At 44.8% G+C, this 23,274-nt stretch overlaps 1 protein-coding gene across 3 annotated transcripts in view; it reads right to left on the bottom strand.

The window, feature by feature from the left end:
• Positions 1-1,910: 1,910 nt before the first annotated feature.
• The window catches only part of KHDRBS3 (KH RNA binding domain containing, signal transduction associated 3), a 186,628-nt gene continuing 165,264 nt past the window's right edge, over positions 1,911-23,274 (bottom strand). Inside the window, exons 8-11 of one of the 3 annotated variants that reach the window (XR_006606195.1) lie at positions 12,926-12,984; positions 10,928-11,077; positions 9,456-9,514; positions 1,911-2,504 (exon numbers count right to left, since the gene is read on the bottom strand). Coding sequence is in view for 2 of the 3 variants with exons in the window: in XM_045078156.1 (XP_044934091.1) it covers positions 10,986-11,077; positions 12,926-12,984 (151 nt within the window). In the remaining variant the exon portion in view is untranslated. Of the gene's footprint in view, positions 2,505-9,455; positions 9,515-10,459; positions 11,078-12,925; positions 12,985-23,274 lie in introns of those variants that run through there. The other 2 variants (XM_045078157.1, XM_045078156.1) reach the window with 2 other exon arrangements.

Genomic DNA, 23,274 nt, shown 5'->3' with positions numbered 1-23,274 from the left:
TTTCCTCTGCTCACTGGCGCTGCTGGGCTCAGCGATCCACTCTCAGGCTTTCCCCAGCCCCGCGGTGTGATCTGTGGGGACGCCCAAGGGGTCCGGGCCAGGTCGGGCCCTGGGCCGAGTAGGGCAAACAGTCCCCTGAGAGGAAGTGTGTCCCGGGGGCCGGAGCCCCCAGAGCAAGGGGACCTGCTCCCTTGGAGCCCCTGCTGGTCCCCCCCTTCCCACCCTGCTCCCGGGGTGCCCTGTGCTGCTGGGGCCCAGCCTCCCCTGCGGATCCCTCCCCTGCACCCGCCCCCTCCCTCATCTGGGCTACACCCTCGCCAGCGACTTTTCTCCAATCTGCTCCCCGCTCTCACTCTGCGAAGACAACCAGGGTCACAAAGGCCTCTGCGTGTCCCCACCGCCAATCCGTAACCTATCCCTGCTCCTCCTGCATTTTCCCATCGCAGGGAGGGGATGGATTTCCTCAGTGGTCCTACGCCAGATTCTCTGCGCCGTCCAGTGCCACTGCCCTGCGCTCCACATCAGCCCGTGGACAGGCTTAAGGGCTCTACTTCCCAGGCACGTCGAGCTCGGCAGGTCCCCAACCTTTGCACGGCTGCCCGCGGGGCCAGGCTAGCATTTCCTCTTCGCTTCACTGCCGTGGCCTCTGAGGAGGTGCCTCCAACTGGCCGCACGGCAGCCTGTTCTCAAGGAGGCTGCCAAAGTGACTTAGAGCACACATTGGGTCACACCACTCCTCTGCTCAAACCCTCCTGCACAAAGCTCCCTTTTCAATAAAGCTCTCAGGGGGCACGTAGGGCCCCCGACGGCGCCCCACCCCCGCCAACCTCTGTCCTCTTCCTAGCCCCTTGCTCGTGCCACCGCTTCGACACCGACACCGACACCCTTCCGGCTCCTCAAGCCTCCAAGCCTGTCCCCACCTCAGCCCCTTTGCGCTTGCTCGCGTCTTGGTGTGGCTCACACGCTTCCTTTTCTAGGTGCTGCTAACCTGCTGCCTTGTCGGTCGAACCCCCGCCTCCCATGATGGTGCACGCCTGCTCCTCAACAGCCCCAGCACCACCCGGCCCTCTCCGGGCTTGTGGCCGATGGCCTGCCCCCTCCCGGTGGAACGTGAGCTCCCCGAGGACGGGCTCTCTGATCTGTGCTCTGCCCGCTCTAGCTTGTAGGGCAGTGCCCAGCACGGAAGAGATTCTTGACAAGTATGGGTTTCGTGAGCGAAGTAAGGGAGGAGTGGGAGTGAGGAGAAGGGGACAGACAGGAGAGGAGCTGGAGAGTTCGAGTCCCTGGGACTGTTGGTAGGTCTACTGACTCTGGGGGTGGAAAGGCTGCAACCAGTGAGCTCAATTTTTTTTTTTTTTTTTTCCCATTTGTAACAATCTGGCTTATGGTTTGAAGTTCCTGGTTGTTCAGTTAATTTCAAACAAAGGGTCCCTGGAACTGTCACTGTGCACCGCCCTCCCGACCGAGCACTGAGGGGCGCTCACAGCCTCCCGCCCACCTGCTGCCCCTGTGGCCTGTGCTGCTCTCTCTCCGACCTGGGGCTGTCCATCCTTGAGCTTCTGAGATGCACATCTGTGTATGTGACAAGGGCAAAGGCATGATGGCCGAGTGGAGACTGTTTTTTGGATGCATCATGAGAGGATAAGGAAAAGTAAGCTTCTTAGAAGTTACTCGGCGGTTAACACAATGCTCCCAACGTGGCATGCTGTCGAAGTGCATGCCTTAGAGGAAATGTGTCTTTGAAGTAGGAGAGTGACAATTTAACAATGCACAAGACTGTTCCTGAAATTCCAAGACTAGGAAACATGTTGGGTGAGCTTCCAGCAGAAGGAATAAAGCATCCTCCTGGGGCATACGGAATTAAAGTCACAATGCAACAGTAAATGAAGAAAGGAGAATGAACAGAATAATACTGTCCACAGGGATTATGACCTTTATGTTCCATAACAAATTACAGAGAAGCATGAGAATCAGCTTTCTTTTCTGGCTGTACCACTCTGTTTCCTGCAAAAGCCTTTATATTAACCTTTTACGTGACAGGATACTTTTGGAAGAACACGTCCGTATTTATTGGTCCATCACTGAGACACACAAATCATTTTCAAATCTGGATTACGTATATAATCTGGACTTCTCTCAGTGAGTTTCCAGGCATAGATGGTTCTCAAGTGTGCAAAACTTAGAGCTTGTTGAAATAACAAGACTTTGTTTTTCTAGGTTTATAGTAAAGTGCAGGAGATTGAAATGGGCAGCTTTTATTAAGTAACACACAAATCATTTGTTTGTTGTTGTTAGGAGACCACAAAACAAGATCGATTTTCTTTCCTTTTTTTAAACAGGCTTTCCAAATTAAAAAAGCATATCATTTTATAAAACATTTCACAGGACATAAAATTGTGAAAAAAATTCAGATGATTTTTATGCTCCCAAGTGAATTCATTTACTGACTAGGCACGTTGGTGAGTCGACGAATTCTAAGCAGTCCATAATTCGAAGGAAAGCCCCTGAAAGAGAGGAAAACGAAATACATTTGTATACATCAAGAAGCTAATAATTATTTATGCTCTGTTGGGGAAGGCAGGATTTAGGCAGAGGAAGGAGGCAAGTAGAAACTTAACAGAAATAAGGATATTTATGGAAAATGAGGCAAAATAAGAATTACAGAAATTTAAGAACATAAAATATTTGTGTTCAGTAAGGCAGATGCATGGTAAATTAGTATGAGGAGGATCAAAATACTCTCCATTACAAGGTTTTTGGGTGTGATTCCAGAACGGCCCTTGTTTGACATGGAACCTCTAATACCAAAATGTAAAACGGGTCCCTAGGGGTACTCACTGGACAGTCCTTGACATCCTGTCCTCTGAGATGAGACCCAACGTTCAGATGTATTTACAAGTTTTTATTAATTAACACCAAGGAATATATTTTAATGTACTACACAGAACATAACTGTTGTTTCAAAAACCCAATGGGCATCAGGAAGGAAGAAGAATGAACCCAATCAGCATGGAGAAGTGGCCGTCACAATGCTTGTTCCTCATGATTCTGGTCACACACACTGGCCCTGGGGGGACCTGTCAGCACCATACTATTCGTGGTGCCCCATGACCTGGCCCCTCCCAGCTCCCCGGCACTGTCCCGTTCCTCTCCCAGCTTAGGCACCTGCTCAGGTCCCCCCACATGGCGCAGCTTCCTGCCCTGGTCAGTGGCTGCCTCGCTCACCTACACCAGCCTGTCAATGCCTGCCCATCTCTGTGAAACCTTTTCCTGCCCCTCCGCCCAGGGTTCGCCCCCTTGCCCCCCGGCTGCACCACCTCCCCCTTCACTTAGCCTCTGATCGCTGCACATGACCTGAGACAGGGAGCCACGTCTCAGAAGCCATGTGGTGCCACCTGCGCGTGCTTCGGGGTGGGGGCTGGGACCCATCGATGCCACCTGAACTGAAAGGCTGATACTGTAAAAGGTGAACATCGAATATAGTAAATCTATTAATTGGGGTTTAGTTTAGTTCATCAATGGGTCCTTCCAGAACAGCCTGATGACTGTTTCCGGGCACACAATGTGACGGACGCATTCCTGACCCTGAGGGACTCTGGCCCGAAGCTCCAAATTGGGTGTTCGCCAATCGAGTGCCAGCAGCCAGTACTCTCAGAGTGAACAGAAAAAAGGGTTCTTGGCAAAAGAGAGGGAAGATCTCAAAGCGTGGGCAGGATCTGGGGAACAAGAGCACAGGAAATGCTGGGTGGGGACACTGCAAAGTAGCACCCCGGGCCCCCCGAAGCAAAGCCACTCAGGCTCGGGAGTTGGGGGCTGTAATGAAGGGGTCTGGTGCCCCCACATGCCTCACTCATCCACACCCAGACCTGACCACACCGTGCCAGCCGCCATGCTGGGCGCCCACTTGGGAGTGGGGCACAGGTGCTAACCGTTGACAGTGAGGAATGCATGCAGTATGTAGGGTTCAAGTCTCCTCAGGAAAGCAATACAGTAATAGTCATAAAAAATGGAAAGGTTCAATGACCCTACTTCAGAAATTTGTTCTTAAGTTGTATACAAATGTGTGCAATCACAGAGATGGAGGGCTAGGCTTTCTAGCACTCGCACTGATGAGTGTAAAATGCTGGAGGTGAACTTCATGTCCATCAATACTTGTTTAAATTATAAACCACATAACTATTATTCAGTCAATAAATAGAAAAAGGTAGCTTTACAGAATGATAGAAAATGAACTTTAAGATATCCTCTAAAATGAAAAAAAGGGGGTAGTAAACAGTGTACTGTTTCGTATGCAAAATGCTAATAGTTAGAAAAGAAACATGTGCTTTGCTCATGCACAGACTATCTCTGGAAAAATATACCAAAACCAATGCCAACAGCTTCTTGGGGGCTTGGGGGCTTGATCATATACCCCTAAAATTTTTGGATTTTGTACGAAGCACAGGTATTAACTATTAAATAAAGGACATATTTTGGCTTTCCAGCTTCCCATTTCCTTCCACTAAACAAGTCAGCAGTTGCGGAAGTAACTATCTTATTTCCACTAAGAAACCAAACTAATATTGCAAAGTGCTCAGGGCTGGCATTTTAAGAATTACAAGGTTGTTGGCTCATTCACTCCCTTCCTCTTGTGTTCCACACCGAACACCTCATCAGCCCCCACTGTGTGCCAGGCATGATGCTGCCATCTGGGTGGACCAGTCAAGACAGACATGATTCCACGTTCAAAGAGTCTTGTCTTATAGTTGGTGAGAAAGACCCGTCAATGAGCGGAGCAGAGACGGAGCCCGGGGACAATGCCTCCAGCTCCAGCCCGGCTCACTTCACACAGCGTCTGCCCATTTCTTCTCTCTCCCCATTTCTGGCCCTGTCAGGTATGAGGCTGCAAACACGGGCACATGAGCAGGGCCCGGGTCTTGTCAGCAGTGGTGGTCAAACGAGACTTTTGGGAATCTCTGTCTACACCTGAATGACCACATTAAGAACCTGCCAAATTCTCTCCAAGTTCAAGGATGGCTCTAACTCCACCTGGTAAGGCCAAGGACGTCCCAGTCCACTCTCCTCTACTGTCGAGACCCTGAAACACCTCATTCATTTCACTCACTCACATATTCAGCTGCTCGTACACGGATCCTTTGCCGGGCAGAAGCATGGGGCATACACTAGAGGTTTCTATGCTGGTGCGGGTGCGTGGAGAGGAGCATGAACGATCCGTTGAGGGACAGTTGTTACAGAATTCAGGCAACTCCAAGAGTTCTCAGCAGGGATTCGACACTAGGCCTGAGGTGGAGACAGTGTGCCAAGGAAGGCTTCTGGGACAAGGGGAAGCTTCCAGGCTCACTTTGAAGCTGCACAAACCTCAATGACTCACTGGGCCAAGAGCTGGCTGAGAGGGGTAAGGAAATGTGATTTCAGGCAGTGGACAACCCAGACAAGAGAGCACCAAGAGGGATGTCCAGCAGCAAGGCTGGTGCAGCCACGGGGCTGGAACACAATCACGCTGGGCTTTGGGTTCAAAGCCAAGAGCCTGAGCTCTACCCTGCATGCCAGTGTGTGGGGGGGGGGGCAGGGGGATGGGGCAGGCAGCGAGGGGGGCTCATCATACTAAGGTCTGAAACAATTTTGGTGCTAGGTTCCAATCACTGAAATCCAATCATATTGAGAATCAACCTCAGTTGGATGGGATTTTCCATTAGGTAAGAGGAGGATGCAATTTAGATCTGAAAATGTTCTACAGCCTTTCTGAAAGATGGACACAGAATCAAGACAAAGTAGATTTCATGATTTTCAATATAATCATAGGGTTTTGTTCCCCTTTCTATCTGTACAAGACACTGAATATCATTGCAAATAGATCTTATTTGCATAGAAAATAACAAACTTTATTATTTATATTCATTACCTAAACCCCATAAAGTGACTTCTATTTTGGCTAATTAGACTTTTCATTACATTTTTATTTTTTTTCTCCAAATTATTGGTTTTAGACTCTGGGATCTATTTCTCAGTACATAATGACCAGAAGCACTGTCTAATTTTGAGTTAAACCAATGGAGCTAGACCTTCTGAAATATAATCCTGTGGACATGAGTAAGGTTTTTGTTTTTGTTGGGGATTTTTGGGTCTCTGCTAACTATTCCTAAGCACCCCTGACGCTGTCTGCTAGGAACCCTCTCGATCCGCTGACAATGTCCCTCGCTCATATTCACTGACTTGCTGAACACTTACTCTGCTGAGAGGAGACTGAGAGGGTAAAAGGTGGGAGCCCTATTTTCTAAGACACTCTGTGTCTGGATATCAGATCAATAGCCAGTGCAAACAGAGGGCGGTACGAAGTTCCCGTCGAAGCGGAGACTGACAAGGCCCCCTCTCTGCCTAGGGGGAGGGAGCAGGGCAAGCGGAGAGGTGAGGAGGATGTCCCAATGGAAAATGGGGTCGCCGGGGCGTGTGCGACCCTTCATACGTGCTCCCTGCTGCCCTGACAGCACATCTGCCGCTTTCTCTGATTACCTCATCTAGCTGCCGGCTCCCAGACAATCGTACTTTCTTATCATTGCGTGCATTTACATTAAACAACAAACAAGCAAATACCTACATCAGTGTTGCACGCGGTTCTAATCCTACCCCAGTAATACTGAGGTAGAGGTAGCTGGCATTCCTGTGCCATTTTATGGGTGGGACACGGCCATCTCAACTGTAGTTCTGAGAGGTCAGGTAATTAAGCAAGGCCATCAAGCTGGTCAACAACAGAGCTGGGATACAAATGCTTCCCAGAATGCCTTCCCCTCTGTGCTGAGGTCATCTCCTACTGGCACTTACGCCCCTGCTGGCACCTGCCTGGCAGACAGGTCTCTCTTCCACGTGCCTGCACCTGTGCTACGAACTCCTTCCTCGCCCATCTCCCCAGCAGACTGTCGCGTCTTCAAGGACAGGACTATGTCATTGGCACTGAACTTCCAGGATCTGTAGCACAACGTATCTGCATGGACACTGATATTGATTCAAGCCGACGTCCTGATCAGAAGATGATTCAGAACCTAAGTACCATCAAAGAACATCCGAAGGAATCTGGTGGGAGGGTGGAAGAGACAGGGAAGGGACTATGGGACAGCAGCTCTGTGCTCATGACGCTCAGGGCTCTGGGAGTTACAGGAAACATGTCGACTAACCCCTGCGCTCAAAGAGATGATGGGGGAGTAAGTGCTAGTCCAGAGCCTGGCCAACAACAGAGACTCTGGATTAAAGTTTAAAACTGGCTCTACCAGTTGCTGGGTGTGAGTTTTTTACCTAAATGATTTCACGTTTTGAAGCTGAAGTGTCTTCCTCTGTAAAATGGAGGCCACACTTACCTTCCTGAGTTGTGAGGATTCAGTGAAATCATTTACTGAGAGTGACAAGCTTATGCTTGGTCGTAATGGAAACGTGTGACCCACCTACGTCACTAAAATGAGTATAAACTCAGCATGCTACTTCAGAGAGGGCACTGGGCCACGTCCCGAGGAGCGGGCACGAGTTCTGTGGGTGAAGGAACGGGGGCGAGCACGCTTCCTTTCCATCCCGAATTGCCGCAGTCTGAGGAAGGCCCACGTTCCCGGTGCCACTTCTATGTCTAGTACAGAACTCAAGCTCAGTACACACTGTAAAATGAGGAGAGAAACTAATCCCAGGAGGGTAGACGAAGGTTAGGGGAAAAGATCTGGGAACGATGCAACGTGCTCTGAGGGGTGGGAAGACTGTGTCTACAGCAGAGTCTTCATGTGGAAACCGGAAGCAATAAGGCTCGGCAGACTATGTGCTAAAAATGGGAAGCCCTTGGAAGCCAAGCAGGAGGATTCTTGTCCAAAAGTATTTCTGCTGCTTCCTGACCTTTCTGGCTCATGATCCCTTTTTATAGTCCAATGGGGCTATGGGTTCTCTATAAAATGAAAATAAACATAACACTGAACACTAATTCCTATGAATTAGCTCTGAAGACCATCTGGGGGTTTACCCTCTAGGGACCTATTTATAATCTCTCAGTTAAGAAACCTACATTATTATTCAATATGCTAATCCCCCCTCCAAAATTACTTACTAAGGAGGAAAGAGTGAAAAATTCCAATATTAAAACCACACATTGAAAAAATGCATGATGTGTCACATTCTCTTTCTAAGCAAGAAAAGTCCCCCTGCCCCACCCCCCAAATACCCCTCAAAACCAAAAATCTTATTTTGATCCATGAGAATAAAGAGACCTATTCTCTTCCCAATAGTTAAAGTAATTATTTCAGGTGAATTTTGACTATTGGAGGGGAAAAAGGCTCAGCTATCTCCCATACACATTAAATACAGGCATTCAATTTGACAATTAAACTTCACATTTACTGTAATACTTTTTAGGTTACAAAACACTCACAATATTAGCTCAAAACACTAACAGTATTAGCTCACTCAATTCTTAGTAACAACTACATGCATTAAGCATCATTCCCCTTATGCTGATGTCCAAAGGCACATAGTCAGGGGCAGAGCTCAAATACAACTACTTTTAAAAAGCAAGACACTCTGTGATGTCAGGGCCTAAGTAATGTTTCTGATGGTTTAGAAAAAAAAAAAAAAAAACAACAAGACAAAAAACAAGAATACCCTGAATCAACCAAACTAATGATACATTTTCCTTACAGATCCCTAACTTAAAAAAAAAAAAAAAGAAATAATTTTATAAAACAACTGTTACGCTACTTGTCTTATACAAGTAATAACTTGTTTTGCAAAATTCAAAAAGGACAGAAAAGTACACATACAAAGTCATACTTTCACAAGCCTAAGATAATTATTGTCAAAAATCTGGTGCATACCAGTATAATTTTTTACCTACAAATATATAGCAAGTACACACAGTTTAAAAAAAAAATAAAATTGGGGGTGCCTGGATGGTTCAGTGGATTAAAGCCTCTGCCTTCAGCTCAGGTCATGATCCCAGGGTCCTGGGATCGAGTCCCACATCGGGCTCTCTGCTGGGCAGGGAGCCTGCTTCCCTTCTCTCTCTGCCTCTCTCTGCTTACTTGTGATCTCTCTGTCAAATAAATAAATAAAATCTTTTAAAAAATAAAATAAAAAATAAAATTGGGGTCATATTATACGTTAGGCTTGATAAACTGCTTTTTTGCCTTAATAGTTTGGACATTTTTTCATGTTACTGCCTGCGCTTCAATTTCTTATTGAAGAAAGCAACCCAAGTATCAACTGCTGTGACGACTTACACCTCTGCCCTCCGTGGCACCAGCAAGGCTGGCTGGGTCTGACTTGTTTATATTCAGGGAGCTTCTGTTCTGACTGGAGGAGTTAATTTGCCGTAATCACCAGTGCTGGTAATAGGAACCAGCGTGGGATAGTTTCCATGGGACTTTAGATAAGCATGAAATTGTCTTCATCTTCCGTAACACATCACAGTAATTGGAACAAAAGGCACTCACCTTTGTTTGCTCCTTGGGCACAACCAGTTCCTCTGACTTCCCAAGATGGCTGACATTTCCTAACAAAAGAAAAGACCTTTTTAATCAAAGAGAAGGAAATCTCTTAAGAAACAAAAATTAAACATTTTACATCATCTACAATCAAAAACAAAAACAAAAACAAAAAAAACTTAAGCCAAATGATTAAAGAATAACTTTATTAAATATTTGTCAGTTTTAAGAAGTGCCCTCAATTACTAACCAAAGAATGTATTACAAACAACTAGTTATGAGGTTTTACATTTGTTTAATAGGGAATAATTGGCCCCAATTAAACTGACTGAACTAAGGCTTTTTAGATTACTAAAACAAATTAAACTTTTTAAAATGAGAATTTAGGTGATCTTAAAACCTCTCTAAAATGGATAATGAAACTTGCTAAGTTGTAATCTCCCTGGTTTTATTAGTTATATTAAGATAAATTAAGTGAGATTAAAATCTTATTTGATTTATTTACCTTTGACAATGAAGACCGTTTAAGGGTTACACATCCTCAGCCTTGGCGAGTGCGACCTCAATTAGTCAAGTCAGATTGTCTTTAAAAGCTTTGTGCTTATTGCTTCCAGCATGGAGCGAGGTGTTCATTAAGGTACCAAAATTCTCATAAAAAATCCAAAGTTGCACTAGTGAAAAAACGCTCAACAAGATGAAAACTGATCACATCTTTTTCAGAAAATCAGTAGTTATTTTAAAACCAGTTTTTAAACAAGATTTGGTTTTGCGTCGTTTTAACGTGCTACTCACGCAGCTTAACACCATGTGGACTCTTTAAACAGCATTTAAATCTACGGTGAGTATAGAATGGTACATTTAATTTTATACCATTTTTTAAGTCAGTTGTACAATGTTTAGTGTGACCCTTTTATGACAAGCGTTGTTAAATGAACTCTTTCCCTGTTTACAACTATTTATGAAGGCCTTTTTAAATAAGAGAAACATGAAATTGTTAGCTCACACACACGGAATTTCTTTCAAAAGTTTATTTAGTATCAAGCAAGAGGAGACTTTGCTCAACACTACAGAACATTTCAAGACTTGAGTTACAAAAGAATACCACATTATTTGCACTTGTAATTGGCTTCCCTTTTTACGCATGTTGGCAAGAAAAAAAAACTAGCATATGGCTGAAAGATAAAATAACTAATTGCTATGGAAACCTTTAAAATGAAAGGTGAGGCTTATGTTAAAAGGATGGATTAACATATTTAGTAAACCTAGTTTTTTGTTTAACACTAGTTAATCAAAGTTATTTTTTTCCTTTTGATGACCTATTTTTTTTCATATACAGACTGGAAATAACAAAATTTTACATGTCTTTTTTTTTTTTTTCTGCCCAGGTTGATGTTTCCACAAAGTAGTTTTAAACTTCCATCCATTCAGGTTTTAAGCATTTTGATTTATTTAAAAAGGGATTGTTCATAGAAAAACATTACTTTGAACAGTACACAGGACTGGTGGAGACTGGCTATTTCACAACACCAGACAGTACAATCAGTATCTGCCGTAGGGCTGGTCTCTGTAGACGCCCTTTGAGGTCCTCGCTGCAGGTGCCTTGTGTCTCGAGTTAGTCCAGTCCTCTTGCCCTAAAATCAGTAAGATATCGAATCACAATTAGATCATTGCCATGGATCCCGCTGGCTTCATTTTTCAGAATCTACCTTAACCCTGAACCAGTGGTAGACATCATACTGAAGACAGATAGCCCTGAGGTACTAGGGGTAAAGAACAAAAACAAAAACAAGGGTAATTACTTAGAGAAAAATTACAAACACAATAGAAAATGGTCGCCCCACTAATAATACCTATCAGTATGGGGAAAAAAAATGATTTTTGTATCTTAAATGGCAACCGACTTTGCAAGAACTTTCCTTTTAGTCACTCATTTTTAACAAAAGCTCACACACTCAAACAGCAAACTGAACCGCCTTTTGCTAAATGTTAAGACATTTATGAACGGGAAGAGGATTACTCAGACTTCTCTTGACAGCAAAAACAAAGACAACACAAAGATTTGTGCAGGCAGGAGCAGACAAACGCGATGAGCACTGTGGGGGTGGGCAGGGTGGGAGGGAGTCCCGGGTCCTGCTGCGGACAGAGTGAACGTGTTCGGGGAAATGTAGCCTCAACAATACCTTCCGCATATGAAATAAACTTGAAGACAGAATGTCAAATCTCACTCATCATAATACTAAATCCATACAAGACAAGTGTACAAATAACAAAAGGCATTCCGTCATCTCGATCTCCTGAAATTAAACACCTGTTCCATCCCAGGGCTCTCAACGAGTCATCTACAAGTCTCCGACTACCAACAGTTAACATCTCTGCAGCAACATACAGCAATTAAAAAGCCATGTGTCCACTGAGACCAATTTGAAAAGGCTGTGAAGAAAAAATACTTAAAATGACCTCTTCTTTTCATACAAACATGCAATCAACGTCATTCCCTCAAGCTAACTTGCATCCATTTAAGTAGACAGCATTCAGCAAACCAAGGTATTTCTCTTAAGTGTTTGTTACAAATAACCAAAAAAAAAAAAAAAAAAAAATCCAAGGTGAGGTCATCACGGCTTGGGGCAGGTGATATAACAAAATGCACTTCAAAAGGAGCACCGGAAAATGGTTTTTCAGTTATGTTCAGAGAAATGTCAGAACATCCATTAACCAGAATCCTGATTCACTTGCACTGGGTACTGGAGGCATTTATCAGAGCTTTGCCACTGATTGAAGCTTCCTGTTCTCTGATCTCTTTGCCCTCCGGCAAAGGAGCTTCTTACTATCATTATGTTGCTGCCGCCAATTCTTTTAATTAAACCTGTCCTCCTTCTGCATAGAGACTTTGGACCTGGATTCCCCAGCATCTCTACCAGGTCTCCCTGAATTAAGTGGGGTTTACTGTCTCCCCATAAGCCTGAGAGAGCCTTATGGCCCCCCACACCTGGCTCAGTGCTTTTGTAACCTTTATGGAGTGACTCCCACTGTAACATTTTTCGAGGGTTTGGGATCAGAGATGAATTAAAATATGAAGATGGGGGTGGGACAATCCTTTGGGAGCTGCAGTCTCCAGGGCTTCATTTTCCTTCACTGTCAAGAAGCAAAGACACTTCAAAAAGTCCCAAGCTATCAAGTGTCTGCAGTCTGGCAAACGACTCTATAAATGAGAAAATCAGCACATGGCAATCAACCCAAACAGAAAATCTAAGTTGAGAATGTGAATGTAGGCAATTTTCTTTGAGTTTTTAGTCCTCTTTAAATATTAAATTTAAATCTTAAAGGAGCTGAAAATAGCTAGATATGCACAGACGAACTGAAAGGGAAGCTGCTGTTTCAGTCAAAACGTCTTTATGGATTTCTCCTCAGTTCCGTCTTGAAGGTGTTTCTGGGACCACTCTGCCCGCTCTATTTCTGGTTCATGTGGGCCAGTTACTCACCGTAGGAATCATAGGTCTCTTCACTGAGTCCATGTCCATAATCATAGTAATCAGCACCACTGTATTGAACAAAAGACGCCAAAAAAAAAAAAAAAAAAAAAAAAAAAAGGGTGAAAACAGGATAAAATAACTTGACCATGAGCTTAAATCATATTCAGTGAAGTATTCTAAAACTTAAAGATAAACCAATCAAGGGCAGGGCTACACACTGAAAGAAAGAATTCGCACTGAGATGGCAGAGATCTAGCACGGAAACTTTAGACCTCAGGAATATCAAAGATTTCCAGCTGTAATACCTGATAAATGTGCCAGGCACTTTAGCCACAGGCTTTGGCCAATGAGCACCACGTGAGTGTCTCTGTGCAGAAGGGATACACAGCCTGTGCATCCTGGAAAGGCAGGGTCCGCACACACGACGGGTGTGCCACGGACAGCACAGTGCTCCGGGCCAGGCCCCATGGCTCTGGAGAGGACGGAGAACCACAGGTCCAACAGAAAGAAGGCGAGGACATTCCTTCCTCTTTAACTCCTGCCTACCAGAAAACCCAACGCTGAGCAATCTGTGGGCTTCACAGCGCTTTATAACCGGGACTGAGGTCTAATGTTCTGTTTTACCAGCACTGTGGCATTATTGTCAGGAAGTCGGTGTGATGACTGTGTTGCGAAGGACAGCAGGGTGACTCCGTGCCCTCTGGTCATGGCCCCCTTGTAATGTCCATGAGGATGGAGGCGGAGCATCTTTGCACAGCACAGGCACATCTGTGTTCTAACGTACGGCATCCTTGAGATATGGGGCGGAGTGGGGGGCAGAGGGAGCCTGTTATCAGGGCCTTTCTGCAGATAATACGAAATAGGCTACAATTTTTTACAGGAACAAACCTATGAAAAATCTAGATTACTAAGCCATGGCAGATATAAGTAGTTTATGATGCTATTCTGGGTATCTGGGGAGGAGCTTCCACTTACCGTCTCAGGCTTTGCGCTTTCCCACTCTACTTAATTTTGTAGGGAAACAATCGTCCTGAATTTGTTATCTTGGACTGTCATGGAAATAAACATTCTCATTATTCCAACCTCATGCAATCAAGTAAGAAGTTCTAATCAAAATAGAAAATGATCCAGCTCAGCTGCTTAACACCTTAGGAAGTTGCAAGATGAATAATAAAATCTGCCGAGTGAGTGTTGCTGAGTGCCAGCTGCCGAGGTTCCACGGAGTCCCCACAGCAGCCCCTGAGGTGAGTGGGGCTGTCATACCCATTTTAGAGATAAGGATGCTGCTGCAGATCGGAAAGTCAGGATGCCAGCCAGAATCTCAGAGAACAGGTAAGTGACACACTCGTCGATCAAATCCACACCTGGCTCTCTTCCCACGCGTCCTGTCAGGTAAGCGGCATCAGAGACTCAGCCACTCTGATGGCTGCAGCACAGCAGAGCCATCCTAGGATGAAGCAGTAAGCAAGGGAACAGCTTCTTTTTTGCCTTAAGCACGTGCAGATGGCTCTTCACCTCTACTCCTCCTTCTGCCAGAGATGTTCTTTGTTCTCCTTCCAATCTACGTGCTGCTCAGTCTGTAGTCCAGATGCTGCCTCCTTGGAAAACCTTCCCAGTTTCCCAGGGGCTGGCTCCCCGGGATGGCACACTTTCCTCGTCCCCCCCTGCCCACCTCCCGCACCACGCCCGGCCCCAGGACCTCCCTCGAGATGGACAGAGGAGGCGTGCCTCACCAGCGGCTGCATCACACGGCTTCCCAGAGAATGTAATGTCAGAGCAGTTCTGAGCCACCCGCCAGGAGGGTGAAGCTGAGGAAGGGGTGCAGAGAAGGGACGGACACGTAGACAGTGGCAGGGGCCTTCCAGGCAGAGCAAACTGCACACGTAAGGCACAGATGCAAGAAAAAGCCTGAACAATCCGAGTGTCTACAAGTACCTCCACCGCACGGAGTTAATAAGCACTGATCAAACGCCGGGGCTAGACTATTCCTCGGTAGAAAATGCTTCCTCCACGTGCAAAATATAGGTCAGATCTTGTTATCCTGGTTTAATCACATCCTCACTAGTTAATTAAACACAGTGCAACATACTGGTTATGAAGGAAGCTCGCCGGAATAGGACATAAGCTCTCTGGAATGTGCCATGCTAAGAAGTTCCACGGCTTTTTAAATGTTGCCCAGGAAGAGAACAGTCACTCCTACAGCTGACCTATTATACCACGTGGTAACGTGCAGCTTTTCTGAGGAGGGGCACGTGGTTGCAGAGTTTTATAAAAAGGTCTTCAGGCTGAGGGCTGACACTCCTAGAGGACGTGGGAGGAAGCCAGCGAGAGGGAGGGTGGGCACGCTGCTCAGTGAGACCCCTTCACTGACCACGTCTCCATGTCAATCGCTGTCCTTGAAGACAGAGCAGCAGAGGCTCAGTGAGGCTGGGCCACCTGCCTGGAGTCACACAGCTCAGAAGGGACAGCGCCCACACCATGTGCTGAAGACCTACACCAGTTGCGGACTGTGCTCACTGTGGGGCCACCTTGCACTGGTGGGGGTTGAGGGGAGTTCCCTGTCTCCTCTCACCTGCTCTATCGCTCTTGCAGAATGTCTGACTTGCCCCCTCTGGGGCATCCAGGATCGCTCCTCATGCTCGGAAATAGAAGGATTTACACAGAACTCATTGCCCTGTGATCATGGTGAATTATCACTGCCTTCTCTGCCTGGTCTCAAATTCCCTCTCTCCCTTTCAGTAGCCCTCACTTTCTCTCGAGGCAACAAATTTATCTATGGTGAGAAGCAAATGGGAGGAAATAGCTAAAAAAGGATCAAAGAAACATTTATATTAAAAAACAAAAGTCCAGCAACACCAAGGAATATAAGAACATTGCTTTCCTACCTTTTAAGGTTCTATAGCTTTAAATATGAGAATTACCTTTAAAGTAGAGTATTTTCTTTTTTTTTTTCCCATCTTGAGTTCAGAAATTCAGAAACTAACCCCCGATGAAATGTCAGTGTCAAATACTGGTCAAGACACTGGAGTCTGAACTAGGGCCCCCACCTGCCGGGCTCCCTGGGACATCGGTCCTACCTGCTGCCTTTGTGCTCCATCCGTCAAACCACAGGCCTGTTCTAGAAGCTACGCAGCTCTGACATTCTCGATGGCTCACGCACAGCATTTGGCCACAAAGCAGTCAAAATAACTTCTCATTTTGTTGCAAATAAATTGGCTAATGTTTCATAGAAACTCAGCACTAAATTAAATGAACCTCAGTCCTCTTTCCAAAGGTCAGAAGTTACAGCATAATGGCTCCTTAGACAAATAAAACCCTGATGTTCTTGAGAAATGTATCTGTTGCACAAAGTGAGTTACATCTTCACAGGCCTAAGAGAATATCCTTTACAGAGGTCCCCTCTGTGCACCTCGACGTTGTAAATGGCAGGCACTGAAGCTCACCAACAGAGAGGTTGAACAGTGGCTTTTTGACCCAACCAAGTCTTGATCAAACGGACATCACATCAGTTTAGACTGGACATCGGTCTGTGAAGTGCCCTAAAACTGTTCAGCATAGAAAAGTCCGGGGCGAAGAACGTTTCCAGTGAACAGGAGGATCAGAGAGAGCGCAATTTGCTGCTCCGGCAATGGTCTGGTGATAAGACCATCACGGTTTTGACAAGTGAAAACTTTAAACTGACATTTTCTATCATTTCACCCAGTTTCCGATTATTTATTGCAAGACTGTCACTGAGCCAGGAAGCTGGGAGCAGCTGAGCCCATTCTCAGAGCTGTCAGTTCCACTGAATTGCCTTGCCAGCCCTTCAGCACGTGCCCCTCAAATGTCTACTAACCAAAGATGTGTCCTATTTCCCAAGGATAAACTCAACACCCAACATATGACAAAGGGTAAAAGACATGAAGAATCTCTTCACTTATGCACATGACATTATACTATAACATTAATAATAGATTGGAAAACACATTAGGCCAACTAGGCCTCAACTCCATCACAAGGGATCCATGAAGCTGGTCCCTGAACAGATCAAGAGCGGGCTGCTCATGCTGGTCCTAAGGCCATGTCTGCCCAGGGCCTTTTATTCCCCCACATTCTATCCCATCCCAGTAGCTGAAGGAAGTATGAAGATGCAGCCTAACTCCTGGCTTTCCTAGAGGTTCTTGGTTCCGTCAACCAGCGTCAAGAAACAGACAACAGAGGGGCCAGGGAGCAAACTGCAGCCCTGGGACCAAGTCCACCACTCTCTAGACCTTCCACTCTCCATTGACGGGGGTCTAAGAGGAGAACAGAAACTCTGAGACCCTTATCACCTTGTCCCCGTGGGATCAAGAAGGCAATCCCGACATTTATCTGTCTCTTGCCCTTGCAACCTCTTCAAGACTCTCAACCAGTTTCTACTTTAAAGTCACTGAAGCCAATCACATGAGACCCCTTCCTTGTATTTATGTCAGCTCAGCAAGCCCTAGACCACTAGGATGCTCTTATCCACAGGCCTCGAAGTCCCGCCCACCTGCTGCTGTCTGTCCTCAGCTCCTACCCAGCTCTGCAATCCTTTCTCTGCGCCCCCTGGAATTCATGGCCCACCACTGGCAAAACTTCCTAGATAGTCAGTTTCCAGTGCACTCAGGGCAAAAAAAGTTGTGTAGTCATTCTTTTCACCAGCCATTCCCTTTGCCTAGAATACTCTGACCTCTAGATATGTGTGGCTAACTTCATCTTTCTAAGACTTTGCTCAAATGAGGCCGTCTCAACAAGGTCCACTCATTACAACTGCAACCCCCCTGCTCCGGCAACCCTCACCCACAGGACTCTGCTCCATTTTCTTCTACAGCATATGTCACTTTCTATCATGCTACATGCTCATTTCTTATACGTACTATTTCCTCTCAGCAGAATGAGAATATATGCTCTTCAGGGAGGGACTTGGGGCTGTCTTATTCGATGACATACCTCAAGCTCCTTTAGAATAATACCTAGTACAAGGTAGACACACAGTAAAATTTATTAAAATCACCAAAGCAGTGCAAGAAAGACAAAGTGTTATTAGTGAATAAAGGTGAACGACACACTACTCCTCTTGCCTCACTTCTAATGGTACAAAATAAAAGGACTTAAAGGATTTAATATTTTGGGGATGTTGAATAGACTTGGAAAATATGGTGTGATCATTACTCTCCAGAAGCTAATGAAGATGAACAAGTACATTTCCACAGAAGAGGGTACAGGTGTGTCTGAGCACAGAAGGGGTGGCCAAAATAACTTGGGATCAGAGTCTCATTACATTGGGAGGTGAGAGGAAGGTAGGAAGGTGACACGGATTGGCTGAGGGACTGAAAGAGGAGGGAAGAGGCAATAGATGAGTCAGGGTCAGGATACAAAGAAATTTATGAACTCTCAAAAAAGGGGGAATTACTCCACTAGTAGTGGTCAGCTGGTATACACAGGGGCATAGGAAGTGTGCACCCATGTGTATTTTTTCTCATTTAACCTCATGACAAATTGTTGGAAGTAGATATTTTTCTATCCCTTTATATATAATAAAATTTGAAACTCTTGAAGTTACCTAAACCATCCAAGGACAATCATGAACACATAAGACCCAAAGCTGTTAAGCCAGGTCGGTCTGGCGCTATAGCCGATGTTTATCCATGAGGAGCTGCCCTCTCCTCTTCTATAACGCTAGAATGTTTGAAGTTAATCCTTTCAACAGGAAAGCTAGGGCAGTCTGCTTATCCCTGGCCCTAATTCTTTCCTCACCTCATGTTACATTCACAGCTCTCTGCACACTCAGTATGCCCTTCAATGTAAATAATAACTGTGTCTTCAACTTCTCAATTTTTTCTTTTATGAAATTCTCTCTTTCCCTTACTCCTAGTTTTTTTTCTGTCCTGGTAATGCCAGTTAGGTTACTTATGAAGTTTTGGGTTCTATCTTCCATCCATTTTTTCTATCCTACTTGGTGACTCTTTATCCTTTGGTGATACTCAATGGCCTTCTGTTGACTTTAAACCCAGGCTTTCTAACTGGTTTGGCCTTTGTGGCTTTCCATGGCCTCTGACCCATATGAAGATTTAACTACTTACTTTAAAATTCCTTCTACTCTTTAAACTCTGTTCTGTCCAAGTATTAGTTTTCCAGTTTGCTGAGTTTTTTTTTTTTTTTTTTTAAATGTTCTGGCCTCGCTGGATGTTTTTGATTTGAGATTTTCAGTTTGTTTGTCTAGGGATGTTACCTCTTATTGTTATTATTTTTTAATACTGAACAGGGCTTCTTTTTATTAATATATAATGTATTATTAGCCCCAGGGGTATAGGTCTGTGAATTGCCAGGTTTACACACTTCACAGCACTCACCATAGCACATGCCCTCCCCAATGTCCATAACGCGCCCCCCTCCCCGCCCGCAACCCTCAGTTTGTTTTGTGAGATTAAGAGTCTCTTATGGTTTGTCTCCCTCCCAATGCCATCTTTTTTCATTTATTCTTTTCCTACCCCTCAAACCCCCCACGCAGCATCTCCACTTCCTCATATCAGGGAGATCATATGATAGTTGTCTTTCTCCGATTGACTTATTTCGCTAAGCATAATACCCTCTAGTCCCATCCAGGTCATCACAAATGGCAAGATTTCATTTCTTTTGATGGCTGCACATGTCACCTCTTATTTAAAATAGCTTTCTTCTGGTGGTTGTGGAAAGGGAACAGAGTGTACTACTGGGTGGGATACATCAGTAATTTGTCTCCTTTACCTGGGGCTCCTGGTTGCTCTACCGGGTGGCACAGTCAGCTTTGGCTTTGCATGGCCACAACAGTCTGGGAAGAAACACTACCGCTTTGCACTGCTGAGTGCCTCTCAGTAGCCAGACTAGCCTGGCTACTCCAAATGCAGCTCTCCAGTCAATTCTCTTGGTGCCCCATGTTGATAGCCACGTGTGGGGTTGCATCTGCCCTAAACCCCCCACCACAGCAGCACACTTCTCTGCCACGGCTGGGCTTTGTTTCATTTTGCTTTCTCATAGATTGCCTTCCATTTGCTTTCCCTCCCTCAGGAATCTTTCAAACTTTTTCCTGTCACTTCCTGGATTCTGAAAGGGGAGGACGGGTGGATCAGGTAAGTGTTCTTAGCCCATCCTCCTGACTCAATCTTCCTGTCTCTTTTTAAATCTTTTTTTAGTTTTATAATGCATTACAGATTATCCCTTAATCCTCAAAGCCCCTGTCTGAAGCAGACATTTTTAATTTTACAGGTGAGAAAAATGAGGTCAGAAGATGGGAACCTGTCTAATTCGTAACTGTCTTCTGTAGAGATCAGAGGAAGACCGATATCAACACTAGGACTGAATCCTGTCCATGTCTCAATCAAGAGTCTAAGATAAGGATATCTTGTTGCGATGGTTTTGGCAATTTTGGGGGGTGGGGAGGTGAATCAGGAATTCATCCCAGAATTGATCTTTAGTGGATCTCTTCCAAAATTAAATTAGTAAATTCTGCGCTGTTGAAATTTAACATAAAAGGGTTGGTGTTTTTCTGGATTGTCTTGGCTCATTCCTTTGAGAAAAAATTTTATCTATAATCCTTTGACAAAAATTAATATTTGAGCAGGCATTTAGTGAAAATTCATTATGTGACAGGAAAAACTACAGGAAGGGGCACACATGGCCCAGGTAACAGTTCCAGTCCGGCGGCCCGCAGGCCAGTGCTTCCATTCTTTTTGGAGCCTGGGATCCTCACGCAACCATTAAGAATTTTTATAGATACAGCAGAACAGATTAAAAGTCATACTTAAAATGAAATTCTGGGACTACTCTCATTTTCCCATTATGACAGATAACAGAAAGATCTGAAATTCCTTCAGGGTAAGTGACTAAAAAACGTCCAATACGCTCTCACTGAGTCCTACTTCTCGAATAGTCCTTTTATAATATTTAATAATATTTTCCAGGGAAGATGCTGAATAAATACATTTCAAACTCGGTTGCACAGGTCAGATGGGAGAAGTCTAGTCATTTGCTCACTGCTCTGCTACATTTGGACCTTCCAAATGTGCTTGGTCACTCCAGCTCCTACTGGGGCTACTCTCTGAACTGAACCACTGCCCTCTGAGATGGGAGAGGTCAAAGCATGACTTTATTCCCATCTTCTGTGTTCTGTTAAGTGTGTTGCAGATCTAAATGCAAGGCTATTCATCTTCTGCCCCTCTTCCCCTGAGGACTACAAATTTGGACAATGTAGCTTTGATATGGGAGGGAGGCAAGGGCCAGCTGCTCTTCCTAGACACACATGGGGTTCACAGTATCCCATTGTGGGACAGGCACCCAGTGGCGATATGTCTGCCCTCGGGGAGTTTATGGTGTGAGGACAATGCACTGAATGGGAAGGCTGTACAAGGCTTACCCTTAGAGAATTTGCTTCATCCCTCTCTTGCTGGTGTATCCATCTCTAACTTAGCGCTCTCTTAGAGCATTAATACAATCTGCATCTCCAAAATTGGAGGGGGAGATGAATCATGAGAGGATGTGGACTCTGAGAAACAAACTGAGGGTTTGGGAGGGGCGGGGAGTTGGGAGATGGGTGAGCCTGGTGGTGGGTATTAAGGAGGGCACGTATTGCGTGGAGCACTGGGTGTGGTGCATTAACAATGAATCTGAGAACACTGAAAAAATAAAACAAATAAAGTAAGGGCTGTGGACTCCCAGGAGCCCCTGCCATCCTACAGGGGGCCCACCAAGTCAAACTATTCTTGTGAAAACAAGCAAACACTGTTCATCTTTTCACTGTGCTCATATTTCAAGCAATGTGGTGGGTAAAATTTTCAGTGCTTTGGCAAGAACCAAGGCAATGGCATCAAACTATACTAACAGTTAAATTAAGAAAAGTACTATCATTTACAAAATATCTTGTAAAACAGTAAGAACTGCTAATCTTAATAAATCTCAACTGTTAAGTCCATGCCTTTTCATGATTTTGCGTGATGACATGAAAGTGTGCTTACAGGAGCTCTGCTGCTGGGTGCAGGACAGGCTGAGTTCAGGCTCTGCTCCCAGCACCCCTTTCTACTTGCAGGACTGAAGCACACCAGACCACGGCTACGCAGACTTACAGATGTGGCTGGTATGTTCTCAAAAATGAATGAAGTGAGCTTGTCGCTTCAAGAAAAAATGACAGTATTTGTTACCAATGATAAAATTCAAGCTTGCAGGTATGAACTACAAATCTGAAAAATTATTTACCCCTGTAAACTGAGAGCAAGCCAGTACTTAAAGACTTCTCTACTGAGACTGGTGGGGGTAAAAACGAATATGATTTTTTTGATATTGCACAAGGACATGTGTCACAGCATTGTGAAAATATGCACAACTCAGTGAATGAGGACTTTTTAAATGACCATTTTTCCAAATCCACCGAGGGTAAATGGACCAAGGTATTTTAACGTAACTGAGTATGAAAAGTTTATGGACATGGTTTCAGAACCCATATTAAAGCTAACCTTTAAGAAACTAGCACCTGCCAAGTTTTGGTGGACTATCAAAGACTAGCCACAGTTATGGGGAACGCTGTCAAAATACTTTTCTCTTTTCTAGCCAGGTATATGTTGTCCCAACTACTTCAACCAAAACAACGTATAACATCAAACTGAATACAGAGGCAGATGTAAGAATCTAGTTAGCTTCTGTTAAGCCAGACATTAAAGAGACGTGCAAAATATAAATCAACGCCACAATTCTTACTAATCTTTGTCTTAGAAAATAGTGAATTTTCCATAAAAATAGATTATTTAATGTTAACATGCAATGGGTTAACTCCTGTTATATATTTCATGATTAGTAACTTTTTTATTTATTTTTTTTTTTTAAGATTTTATTTATTTATTTGACAGAGAGAGATCACAAGTAGGCAGAGAGGCAGGCAGAGAGGAGGAAGAAGGCTCCCTGCTGAGCAGAGAGCCCGATGCGGGACTCAATCCCAGGACGCTAGGATCATGACCTGAGCTGAAGGCAGAGGCTTTAGCCCACTGAGCCACTCAGGTGCCCCTAATAACTATTTTTAAATGTTTCTGTTTTAATTTCAAATATGGTAGATGTTAGCAGATACAAGCCATACATGCCAAACCACAGTGACTCTAATTTTTGAGAGTATAAAGTATAAAGGAGTCTTGAGGTACAGGATGCTTGTTGGCAGGAAGTGTGAGGAAGGTAGAGTGACTATTATATACTTGCCTGAAGAATGATTCTTTTATCTGGAAAAACGTCTCACCGTCCATGTAATGATGGGGAGGAAGGGCTCACTCACAGAGCTAGTCCAGTGGACAGAGCTCAGTGTCACAACTGCCTGGCCCTAGATCTCACACACACCAGGACTG

This window comes from Mustela putorius, unplaced genomic scaffold, assembly GCF_011764305.1.
Source record: "Mustela putorius furo isolate JIRA1106 unplaced genomic scaffold, ASM1176430v1.1 tig00000228_pilon_pilon_pilon, whole genome shotgun sequence".
Taxonomy (NCBI): domain Eukaryota; kingdom Metazoa; phylum Chordata; class Mammalia; order Carnivora; family Mustelidae; genus Mustela; species Mustela putorius.
This window is presented reverse-complemented; position numbering and strand designations above follow the sequence as displayed.